The 11,720-nt window shown below is 47.8% G+C and overlaps 7 protein-coding genes across 7 annotated transcripts; 3 read left to right on the top strand and 4 right to left on the bottom strand.

Moving 5' to 3' along the window:
• Positions 1-256: 256 nt before the first annotated feature.
• N7489_009405 (uncharacterized protein) lies at positions 257-817 on the bottom strand (the record flags this gene model as incomplete). The annotated part of the gene is made up of 2 exons (XM_056715155.1): positions 257-517; positions 569-817. The coding sequence occupies 2 exons, from the start codon at positions 815-817 to the stop codon at positions 257-259; spliced, it is 510 nt and encodes a 169-aa protein (XP_056562777.1).
• On the bottom strand, positions 818-1,945 carry N7489_009404 (RNA-binding protein; the record flags this gene model as incomplete). The annotated part of the gene is made up of 5 exons (XM_056715154.1): positions 818-870; positions 925-1,318; positions 1,379-1,478; positions 1,536-1,592; positions 1,860-1,945. The coding sequence occupies 5 exons, from the start codon at positions 1,943-1,945 to the stop codon at positions 818-820; spliced, it is 690 nt and encodes a 229-aa protein (XP_056562776.1).
• A 1,070-nt stretch (positions 1,946-3,015) lies between these two features.
• N7489_009403 (putative mitochondrial carrier protein) lies at positions 3,016-4,316 on the top strand (the record flags this gene model as incomplete). Its single annotated transcript, XM_056715153.1, has 5 exons — positions 3,016-3,123; positions 3,184-3,504; positions 3,569-3,844; positions 3,892-4,028; positions 4,091-4,316. The coding sequence occupies 5 exons, from the start codon at positions 3,016-3,018 to the stop codon at positions 4,314-4,316; spliced, it is 1,068 nt and encodes a 355-aa protein (XP_056562775.1).
• Positions 4,317-4,753: 437 nt separating this feature from the next.
• On the top strand, positions 4,754-5,577 carry N7489_009402 (60S ribosomal protein eL18; the record flags this gene model as incomplete). Its single annotated transcript, XM_056715152.1, has 4 exons — positions 4,754-4,757; positions 4,871-4,975; positions 5,073-5,440; positions 5,500-5,577. The coding sequence occupies 4 exons, from the start codon at positions 4,754-4,756 to the stop codon at positions 5,575-5,577; spliced, it is 555 nt and encodes a 184-aa protein (XP_056562774.1).
• Positions 5,578-5,881: 304 nt separating this feature from the next.
• Positions 5,882-7,374, bottom strand: N7489_009401 (glutamate-5-semialdehyde dehydrogenase; the record flags this gene model as incomplete). The annotated part of the gene is made up of 3 exons (XM_056715151.1): positions 5,882-6,792; positions 6,856-7,017; positions 7,074-7,374. 3 exons carry the CDS (start codon positions 7,372-7,374, stop codon positions 5,882-5,884), a joined length of 1,374 nt encoding a protein of 457 aa, XP_056562773.1.
• A 397-nt stretch (positions 7,375-7,771) lies between these two features.
• N7489_009400 (putative COP9 subunit 3) lies at positions 7,772-9,538 on the top strand (the record flags this gene model as incomplete). Its single annotated transcript, XM_056715150.1, has 5 exons — positions 7,772-7,939; positions 8,018-8,266; positions 8,313-8,762; positions 8,848-9,000; positions 9,071-9,538. 5 exons carry the CDS (start codon positions 7,772-7,774, stop codon positions 9,536-9,538), a joined length of 1,488 nt encoding a protein of 495 aa, XP_056562772.1.
• Positions 9,539-10,027: 489 nt separating this feature from the next.
• On the bottom strand, positions 10,028-11,067 carry N7489_009399 (sterol desaturase family protein; the record flags this gene model as incomplete). The annotated part of the gene is made up of 4 exons (XM_056715149.1): positions 10,028-10,586; positions 10,642-10,727; positions 10,775-11,034; positions 11,061-11,067. The coding sequence occupies 4 exons, from the start codon at positions 11,065-11,067 to the stop codon at positions 10,028-10,030; spliced, it is 912 nt and encodes a 303-aa protein (XP_056562771.1).
• Positions 11,068-11,720: the final 653 nt, after the last annotated feature.

Below are 11,720 nucleotides of genomic sequence, written 5' to 3'. Positions count from 1 at the left end.
TGTACAACATATGAGGAGAGAGGCCCGAACTACGTATAGTTATAACTAACTAGCTTAAGAGGGGTTAAATTGCCTGAGGCACCGATAGTGGATGTTCCCTACAAATATTCTACGTCATACGGCTACATATGTCCACGGGCATGTATGATAGGGGCAATTTCCAAAATGTATCGGATTTCATGTAGAACTGGCCCGGGGGGTTCTTCCAATTAACAATACCGTAGAACCGATGCTTCCAAAACCGGCCAATCCGCATTTATACCTCACATACAACTAAGGCACTACAGTGGTTTAGAGAAACCAGACCACATAGGATGGCGACCGGTCGAAGAGGGCGAGGGATTGAAATAACCGCTTTCAAATTAAAATTGCGAACAAGACGGAGGGCGAAACGGAATTCATCGTGGTATTTGGGCGCGGACTTGGAACGATCGCTCGACGTTCGCTTCGGTGGGATCCGAGCTGCTGACCAGGATAAATTACCGACCTCAAAGGAAGTAAGAAATATTGGGAATAACTTGGGGAAAAAGCAAATTTGAAAAAGAAAAAAAAAAAGCAGGGGTCACACGTTCACTCGGCCCAAGTTTGTCCAGCGAAGAGCAAGCTTCACGCCATTGAAATCAGAAACACAGAGGCAAAGGGGCGGCGAGATACGAGATATTGCCGTAGGATGAATTAGGAGCAACACAGGGGCGATAACCTTGTCTCCTCCTCCCCTAGTTGGCCCAACCGCAATGGAGGACACCTTCAGAGGACGAAAACATAATGGCGACGGGGGACATGGTTCGAGAGCGAATGAACGTAGTACTGAGTTCATCTACTCAGCAGTATCAAGCTCATCATGGGCAGAGGGCATTGGGTCCAGGGGTACTACTATATGTGAGTGAAAAGACATTTTCTAGGTGGATTCCCGGGGCAACTGACCTTTCCTGTCCTCACCGTTGGGGCCGTTCTCACGATCCTCCTCACGACGCTCCCGATCATCATCGCGTCTCTCCCGGTCATCCTTGCCATCGCGTTCACGGTCATCGGGGCTGCGAGAGCGGTCGCGAGAACGGTCGCGATCACGTCGATCGTGGTCACGGTCACGGCGGTCAGAATCACGGTCGCGGCGGTCGTAGTCGCGGTCGGCGTCGCGTTCGTACCGATCGTCTCTGCGAGGAGAATAGTCGCCGCCACGGCTGCGACGAGGGGATGGGGAACGACCACGGCGAGGAGGAGTGCGATCACGGCGACGATCACGGCCAGCGTCACGTGGAGCGTCACGGCCAGAGCCAGAGTCAAAGCGCCAGGAAGCAGAGGGAGGAGTGCGTGCCCACTAGAGATAGGTTAAAAGAGATTTTCCAAAGCTTTGGGGGGGGAGGGAGGATATGCTTACCTCAATCTTCAGCAAATCATCGCGACCGATACGCTTGTTGTGCATCTCATGATAAGCATCATCAGCATCGCGGCGACTCTCGTATTCAACGAAGGCAAAACTAAGCGATTTAGATTAGACTGGTAAAGTGGGTTTCAGATATCATGGTTTAACTCACAGGCGGCTGGAGGGAGTGCGCGGGGCAGGGATATCACAGCGAACAAGACGCCCATAACTAGTTCGAAAATCAGTTGAGCTGGCTTCAGGTACCGGTATCGAGAGAAATTATGATGAAGAATGATCAAGACCAGCTAACAGTTGCCCAGGAGTGAGACGGGGCAACGTAGACATAAGCTTCCCGCGCCAATGTCAATGCCACGCTAGTTGGAAGAAAGAAAGAAGAGGGTCGTCCAAGGAATTCAGTGCCAATGGTCTTCATCGGGAGGTCGTCGGAGGGATGGGAATCGAAGTTCGTAGGTGCGAAGGTAGAGGCGACACGTACCGTTCGAATTCGTAGGCAAGATCGCGAGCACGGGTGCCATGGCCAAACCCGGTAACATACAGAGTAGTCCCAGAGCGAGAAGACATGGTGCCGTTAGCACAGGGCAATGGAAAAGAAAGAAGATCGGGGGTGAGTTGATAGGGTTTTAAAGAGTTGGAAAGGAGTGGAGCTTAAGAAGCTTCAAGAGGATTAAAGAGTATGAGGGAAGAGAGAGAGCACAGAAAGAATTAGTGATGAAGGTGCTACGGTGGATCAAACATGCCAATGACGCAATTGGTGAAAGGAGACTTTTTTTCTCTTCTTCCATGCGTGCTTTTTCGTTTCTTTATTTTAATGACAGATGGTTTATTTACAAATTTAATAAGGATAATATTATCATTATTTTTAAAAAAAAAGAAAAAATTAGAATAAAAAAGAATAAAAAGAATAAAAAGAATACAAATAGAATTTGGCCTATATTACAATGTTGGAGAGGTCTAGGCATTACCTACAGAGTACTGGAGTACTGGAGTACGGAGGACGGAATAGTACTGGGTAGCTTATCCGCCCCCAAGGTACGTAATATAAGTGGCGGACTATCGGGAGGTACCGTGTCTGTCGGTAAGTCGGGATGTTCTTCTCTTTCTGAACCTCTAAACCTCTCTAAACGCAATTTGATCAGATCCTCCAGATATACACACCTGTGTGATCTGTGACCACTTTCCTGCCTATTTCTCATTTCTTCCTTCTTCCTTCTTACTTCTTTCTTTTCACCTGTTCACATCTCTTAACAACATTGAAGGGGGAAAAGCAACTCCGGCCAAACATCACATCTGATCATAGCAAAGTCCTTCCTTTCTGACCTTGCTTCTCTTTTTCCCCTTTTCGCAAATCTATCAACATTACCTTTCATACCTCGGTTACATGGCCATTGAAACGAACAATTCACCACGGGACGCAAGATCAATGATGTGCTTTTAGATCACCGAGCCTCCGAAAACAATCAACCTTCATGGCTAGCACGACACCAACAGTGCTTCATCGCATTTGATTTACAGCAACAACCAAGCTTCATTTTCTGATTAAAAGAGTTGTGGGAAAATCATTTTACAGCAGATCACAAAGGACTTTTTTTTTATCAACCTCATCTGCAGAACCGGATGTGCACATCGTCAAGATGAGCTTAGATCGCCAGGATGCTGTTCAGAAAGAGCAGCTGGAGGGCGCAGCGAAGCCTGCCCTGCAGAACCTGTCTAAATTTCCCACAGGTTCAAGTTCAGCCAAGGTAAGAAGAGACGCCCGTCCAATAATATGAACTAGAAGGCTGACAGTTTGATTAAAGCAGGAGCTGGTTAATGAGGAGAACCCCGCGGTGCTGGTTCGTGTTAGAAGGAATCTCGCCGAACCAGTGGTGGCTGCATTTATGGCTGGTGGAGTGGCTGGTGCAGTTTCCAGGACCATAGTGTCACCACTCGAACGATTGAAAATTCTTCTTCAAGTACAAAGCGTCGGTCGAACAGAATACAGATTGTCGATCTGGAAAGCCTTGGTGAAGATGGGGCGGGAAGAAGGCTGGCGGGGCTTCATGCGAGGAAATGGAACAAACTGTATTCGTATTATCCCCTATTCTGCGGTACAGTTTGGAAGCTATAATTTTTACAAGCAAGTGGGTGTTTGCTCCTATCCTGCAGAACTAAGGTTTGATCCAAACTGACATTTCTTTGATCCAGTTCGTCGAGTCTCCCGATGGTGAAATGACCCCGATGCGTCGCCTTATTTGTGGAGGTGTCGCCGGTATCACCTCGGTGACTATCACCTATCCCCTGGACATTGTTCGGACCCGACTTTCTATTCAATCCGCTTCATTTGCCGATCTTGGAGCAAGAGATCCAAGCCAAAAGCTGCCAGGCATGTTCACCACAATGGCCATGATCTATAAAAATGAAGGTGGGACAAAGGCTTTATATCGTGGAATTGCCCCCACTGTTGCTGGGGTGGCCCCATATGTGAGTTGTCAGCTTAATTTGACTTGGTCACAACTGACAAGCGACAGGTGGGACTCAATTTTATGACCTACGAATCAGTGCGCAAGTATCTAACACCGGAAGGGGACAAAAACCCTAGCCCCTATCGAAAACTACTGGCTGGCGCGATCTCTGGAGCAGTCGCCCAGACCTGTACATATCCTTTGTTAGTTCTTTTGTTCTATTTGCTAAGCCTTGCTAAACCCGGTGAAACTGACTATTATTTAGTGATGTACTACGTCGGCGCTTCCAGATCAACACAATGTCTGGAATGGGTTACCAATACACCTCGATCTGGGATGCTGTGAGGGTTATCGTGGCTGAAGAGGGACTGCGTGGACTCTTCAAGGGGATAGGGCCGAATCTTTTGAAGGTTGCTCCTAGTATGGCAAGCAGCTGGTTGAGTTTCGAGATGACTCGTGATTTCTTTGTCCGCCTGGATGATAGAGAATAGTTCAAATAATACATGTACCTAGATATTTCTTCGCATTATTATTACGAACATTTGATTATACACAATGCATAAACAAACAGTGGATAAAAGTGATCTGGTATGTATGCTGTACAAATAGACAACATACCGTACATACTCAGGTACGCCATAACAGGATTTAAAAGATAAGGTTCATTTATACTCCGGACGGAGTAATTCGCTATTCCAGGGCTAGAGGCAATGAGACCCTCCTATCACGTGATCGGGTGACAACTTGATGGGCGATAGGTCACGTGGCTATAACCAGGTCATGTGCCTCGCCTTTCCTAGTATAGTCTAGCGTAGGGCTAAACCCACACACCACTGTCCAGCCGAAAGTCAAGGATCAAAAACCTCCTGCACTTTCCATACGGGTGCGACAGCAAGCTATTTCCCGGGAAGTCGACCAATACACAGCCATGGGTATGTTCAATCATCTCTGTTCGCTCGACTATCGCATCTCGCAGCATTCATTCGAATCCCTTCTTTTTTCCCGTCGTTCTAAGTTCATTCCATTGACAATCTCTAAATCGCAGGTATCGACCTGGACCGCCACCATGTGCGGAGCAGCCACCGCAAGGCTCCCAAGAGCGACAACGTCTACTTGAAGGTTCTGGTGAAGCTCTACCGCTTCTTGGCTCGTATGACTACCCCGATTCCGACTTTCGTTTGCAGCGCAATTTCTACAGGTGTACCGTTGTGAGGATTTTAATGAGGCTGATATGGGATGCATGATAGGCCGCACCGAGTCCAACTTCAACAAGGCCGTCCTCCGTCGTCTCTTCATGTCGAGAATCAACCGCCCCCCGGTTTCCCTTTCTCGCGCTGTTGCCAACATCAGTGAGGCACAGAAGGGCAAGACTGTCGTCGTTATCGGCACCGTCACCGACGACAACCGCCTTTTGACCATCCCCAAGCTGTCGATTGCTGCCCTCCGTTTCACCGCTACTGCCCGCGCTCGCATTGAGAAGGCCGGTGGTGAGACTTTGACTCTCGACCAGCTTGCTCTCCGCGCCCCTACCGGTGCCAACACTCTGCTCCTCCGTGGACCCAAGAACGCCCGTGAGGCCGTGAAGCACTTCGGCTTCGGTCCTCACACCGACAAGGTGCGTTATTGCGACTGGACAATGAGACGGTGTGATTCGAATTTACTGACTCAAAACAGAAGCCGTACGTGGGAAGCAAGGGCCGCAAGTTCGAGCGCGCTCGTGGTCGCAGACGTTCCAAGGGTTTCAAGGTTTAAGGGACTTGATGAGGATAATGCGGTGTGTATGTATTGTGAAACATACATTGGCCACATTGACTTTCCCGGTGCCTGGAATCGTTCCAGTTCTAGCCAGATGCCTCAAGTCTGTGTACTTAAAAGTGGCGGGATGTCTTTGGTTGGACTGGAAGATGAGAATTTACGAATGAAGGGGCAAAAGAAAATTGAATCAGGCTTTGTCCTAAGTTTTTTCTTATGGGATTTTTCAAACAAGAAAGCAAAGGAAAAAAAAAATCTTTTCTAAAATGATATCCTTCTATTAATGCGTTACACTGGAGGTCGATTACTGGTCTATGGGCAGTTTAGTATGGAGATATTTCTTCCCTCCTTCACCATCATAGTCCGCTGCCCCATGACCATTTCCCCGGATCAAGTACTTGTAGATGGTCAGGCCCTCAAGTCCGACTGGTCCTCGGGAGTGAATCTTGTTGGTGCTGATGCCAACTTCCGTACCAAAACCGAACCGCATGCCATCGGCAAACCTAGTAGATGCATTCCAGAAAACACCAGCACTGTCAATTCCGCTCATGAACATATCCGCCACCTCTTTGGACTGGGTCAAAATGACCTCGGTATGCTTGGAGGAATGCATGTTTATATGGGCAATAGCAGCCTCCACGGCCGTGGTCGATGGGTCAGTCGAGGGAATTGTTTTCACTGCCAACACAAGGTCCAAAAACTCAGTGTTATAGTCGGATTCGGTGGCCGTTTGTACTTGCGCTGATTTCTCGGTTGGCAATGTCTTTGTCAACGCAGATTTTGAGTCAGGATCACAACGGAGAGTCACGCCTTTCTCTAGAAGAGCAGCAGCTACCGCCGGGAAGACAGATTCAAGGGTATCCTCATGGACAAGCAAGCATTCCAATGAGTTGCATGCCGCTGGATAGTTCGTTTTTGAATCCACAATCACTTTGACAGCGGTATCGGTATCAGCGTCGGCGTGTATGTAGGCAGAACAAAGACCATCGGCATGTCCAAGTACAGGGATTTTCGTATTATCTTTCACGAATCGGACAAGTTCGTTGGAACCCCGAGGAATGACTAGGTCAATCAGCCGATCCTGGGCCAAGAGAGAAGACACCACGTCGCGTGTCTTGACCAGCTGGATCGATGCAACTGGCACGCGAGATTCGGCGATAGCTTTAGAGACAACGTTCGCGATTGCCGCAAAGGACTCCATAGATTCCTTCCCACCTAGAAAGTTGATTTACGTCAATTGAACAATACCATGAAACCTTTCCAAGGGCGTGCGTGTACCTTTCAGAATAGCAGCGTTACCTGACTTGATAGCCAACGCAGCGATGTTTGCGATTACCTCTGGGCGGGCCTCAAAGATAATCAGTAGTACACCAATAGGGCAGCTGACTCTCTCGAGTGTCAGACCATCGTCAAGGAGGGTTCGTAGTGTCACTTTCCCAACTATGATTGGGTTAGATCCCGTCTCATCAAGCTCAAATATTGGAAACTGCACTCACTAGGGTCATCCAAATCTCGCACACTCAGGATTCCATCAAGCATGTCTTGGTATTTTCCAGGCCGCGAGAGGTCAAGTCTCTTGAGCACACTCTGACTCAAATTACCGCTCTCGGCCGCAATAGTAGCAAGTTCCACATCCCTAGCATTGGCTTTAAGGATATCTTCTCTGTTCGTTTCCAATGCATCATGGAGCAACGTCAAAGCTTTATTGCGTTCATCATTGTTTAAGGTTGCGAGGCGACGAGAGGCAAGTGATGCGCTGTGAGCAGCATCAAATGCTGCGGATTCGGTCAATGACATGTCAAATAATATCCTATAATATCCTATAGGAATTGAACGAGTGTAGGAACGTAGTAGGGCAAGGAAAAAGAAATGAGTCAAAAGTGTGGAGGGGCGTATCGATCCCGCTCTCGGATTTACCCACCTCCCCGGGGTCTCCCAATAATCATCACAACTCCCCTACGTCACATTTCTTTACCAACATACACACATACCTACAACAGTAGGTTTTCTTTTAGAAACACCTTATCCAAACCTCTCTTCTTCCCCCTTTGCTCATCTCTTCCTCTTCCAACCTTGAGTCTCCATCTTATTGCAATCCTGACATCACAAAAGCAAAAGAGACTCGAAACAGAAAACACATCTTTGCGCATTTGTCGCCAAATTATCCTGTGCTCTTCTTCCATACCGAGCCAGGATGACACTTCTCTCGGATATTATCTCTGCGTCGGCGCATTTACACAGCTCTAATCACTTACCCAGCGACGAGTATGACCGTCGGATCCGCGAGCTAGTTGAATACTTCAGGCGGCTACAAACGACCAAGGCACTCGAGTCATTTGCCAATGATGAGTCTTTTCTCGATGTAAGCACCTTTACTTATATCACATATTGCTTTTCTGAAGTTTCTATAGGCTGGCAGCTAATGTTCATTTGTCTTTAGCGTTTTGACCCAGCGATAGATTCTATCCCATTCCTCTTCGTGCTGCGTGTGCAAATACAAAAAGTGCAGGAACAGAATGCCGATTTATTCCCAGCGGATATTCGCCCCTCGGGGAAGCTATGGACACGCGCCGCACATTTTTTGGCGAGTTTCGATGGGGTGCAAGTCAGATACGCTGGACGAGAATGGCGCCTTCTTGTTGAGCTCGTGGGGCAAGCCTCGCAAGCTGCATCAACGGCGAGTCGGCTAGTTCCAACATATCTTGGGTATAATTGCTAACCTAACACTGGTACAGCCACTGCTAGGCGCTACACTGGTTAAGGACGCTATGCTTCGTCTCGACCCATCAGGTGCCGTTTTCACCTCGAGTCACCTCTTGCTTGTCCGGCTTTGTCTCCAGGCCAAGGCATATTCTTGTGCATTGCCTGTCTTAAATAAGCAGATTTGTCATTTCCCAATTTCACTTGGACGTCCCTCTTCAGAGCCCTCTGTGCTCTGCGCCGATCACGGGTCAAGTGTATCCTTTATGACCGAAGCTTCCGAGGTTTCATCCAAGATATCTTATCGAGACTACTTGCAGTACTTCCTTTATGGTGGTATGGTGTACATGGCGCTGAAGGAATGGCGCAAGGCACTTCATTTCCTTGGGATTGTCATATCTATGCCTACCACCAGCTCTGTGAGCCTGATTATGGTGGAAGCCTACAAGAAATGGGTGCTGGTGGGCTTACTCGAGAAGGGCAAGGTGAGTTATATCTTCAATAAGAGAATAAACGAACTTGGCAGCGCGAGCACTATTGTTTTCTTGAGCTAATTATTTCCGTGAGCAGCTCTGCCCGCCTCCGAGCATCACAACACCTCATGTAGTGAAAGTGTATCAATCACTTGCGAGGCCCTACATTATTCTTGCTCACACATTTGAACGTGGTGATTTGAAGAAACTTAACGCTGAAATTGATGCTGCCATGGGAGTCTGGAGCGCGGTAGGTGGCGGCTCTATCGACACTGTAGATTGTCTTGTTTTGACACTCAGGACTAATATCTCTGCTTTAGGACAAAAATCTCGGCCTCGTCGCCCAGGTAGTGGCTGTTTTCTTCAGTCAGACTGTGATCAAGCTTGGGAAAACCTTTGCAGCTTTAACAATGGCCGACCTTTCAAAGCAGGTGTCTCCCTCCCCTGTGTGTGCAGAAGTCACTGGACCCGCTGTCTCATCCCTCATCATGTCTCGTGCTTTAAACGCGACACTGGTGCAGACCAAAGATCATGCTGAGTCTTCTATGCTACGGTTCTCATCCATTCATTCGTTACCTCGACTCTCCCATGAGTTGGACTTACAGTCCCAACTGAAGCAAGAAATGAAGCTGATGGAGACCCTGGTGATTAACCTTGGGGAAACCAATAATAACCTGGGATTAAGCGACGAGTACGTTGATAGCCTCCATAAGGGACAGGTTTGGTCAGGCTCTAGTGAAGTCAATCCCACTGGGGGGAAACTGGACTTGAGATGGATGAGGATCTAATGGGTGACATGTCCTGAGTTCATCATTATGGTATCAAGGAGCAATAAGGACCGAATAGTCTTGCTTTGAATGTATTGCTTGTGGTGCTAGTCACTTGTAGTGCATGTAGACTACCTAATTAGTTAGGGGTTGGGCCATGCGTTGGGCCGAGTACAACATAGTGATACCTGCTGGCAGATGCAATTTGTGATTGCGGCATATATAGATTACCGCCGATAACCTGGGGCACCTGGACAATTGGGATGTGTTATTAATAGCGGTTCTATTGCAAATCTAAAGCGGCTCATCCTATGACAAAGCACATCGAAATATTAAATACATTATCACATTACTATCCCGAAGATAATATGTATCATGGGAAACTACACACTCGCTGGAACCTTGGAAGATATCCAGGACCAAACACCGTAAAGAAATACTCGAACACGGGTTTGAAAGAGGCAAGCATGATGTGGATGAAGAAAGGTAAACATGTAAACATGCAACTGCTTACTGGGCCTTCGACGCCTTGGCCTTGTTTTCCCTTCGGCGCTTCAGCGCATCTGGGGTGTACTCAGTGTCAAGGACATAGTCCCACCACCGGAAGCTGCTGGAATAGTTGCCAATGAACTTCTCATGGTGGAGATCGTGGTGATCGGCACCGGCCCAGAAGGGAAGGAAATGGTGAAGACTCCATGGGAATTCATAACCACTGTGAGCATCAATGGCTTGGAACAGGCGCAAGACGATCCAGATGTACATGGTAAGAATGTGCAGGTCGCCTGTCATCGCACACCAAACGATCGGGCACCCGACAGTTCCAAAGCCCAGGATCATCACTTCAATTGGTGAGGCATATTCAGCAGCCAAACCGAAGGGGGCCGAGTACTGGTGGTGGATTTTGTGAATGGCCTTGTAGAGGGGACCCCAATGCAGAGCACGGTGGGAGAAGTAATGCCAGGTATCCTCCATCACGAAGAAGATTGCGATCTGACATGCCATGGTCCAAAGGGTAGGGAATGGGATCGAAGTTGAAAGTCCGCAGAATTGTGCCATGGGGTGGAAGAGCCTAGCATATATGTTAGACCACCTGGAGTTCCATTTAGAGGAGATTCAAGTCTTACCAGATCTGGGGCAGCTCGACAGTGAAATGACTCAGGAGCACGAATTTGGCGCAATCCCATTGTTCCCGTAGCGATGGAATTTTGTTCTGCCCGGTATTAGAAGTGACCAAATGAACTGAAGGGTGCCACTTACACCTTGAATCTTGTAGCGGTTGAACAGGCCCAATGTGTCGATGAAAATCCAGGGTAGGGAGCGACCGAAGTAGACCAGCTCATGCATGGCGAATGACATGATTCCAGTGGCCAGGACATCGTTCTGCATCCAGGCATACCAGGCCGCCCACAATCTCTCGGCCACATTCAGGTCGGCATTGTACTTGCCAATCTCCTCGAATTGGCCCCAGTACGTCCCGGAGGACAAGACCGTTGAATTCCTATATGGTATGTTAGATACTATGACAGGTAAAGGACATGATCACCATACATTGTGAAGGTTGTTTCTCCTTTCAGAAAGTAAAGAGAGGGAAAAGCAGAAGTCAGAAGCCAGAAGTCAGAAAGAAGAAATGAGAAGAAAAGTGATTCTATCCAAGGTTATAAAGAAAAAAAGGGATAAGATCAAGAAGATCAAGAAGATCAAGGACAGTCCAATCCCGACGTGGCGAGATCCAACTTTTTTTCCCCCCTGAACGTACGCGTAGGGGTAAGGCCACTGGCAAGCCGATCCCCATCCGAGATCACCCCACCTGCATAAAATTCAGGTCATGCGGATTTCGCTGCTTTTTGTTTGGTTGAAGAAGCACGGTGACTCCAGTGGAAATCCAGACCCTTTTACTAAAACTATTTTTATGCTGTAGGTACTCCGTACATCTTACGATCATTTTCTTGGAATTTTGGCCTTGTATGTTGTAAGGTAAAGTACTTCTGTATGTCCATATCCCGTGACCCAGTATGTTCTCTACTGTGTAGGCTCAAGTATAGTTTGGGGTTGTTTGTATGGTTTGCAATATCTGTTATAAATATCTAATTTTGCACTGTTTGCATAGTTTGCACACTGTTGTATGCATGACGACATCAACCTTAACCCTTCACTGTTTTTCTATGTTGTAGGTACTATGGTCAGCTTCTGAGGGTAGCTGTAC

This window comes from Penicillium chrysogenum (assembly GCF_028827035.1).
Source record: "Penicillium chrysogenum strain IBT 35668 chromosome Unknown utg000005l_segment0_segment0, whole genome shotgun sequence".
Classification (NCBI taxonomy): domain Eukaryota; kingdom Fungi; phylum Ascomycota; class Eurotiomycetes; order Eurotiales; family Aspergillaceae; genus Penicillium; species Penicillium chrysogenum.
Note: the sequence above shows the minus strand (reverse complement) of the source record. Positions and strands in the feature narration are given on the sequence as shown.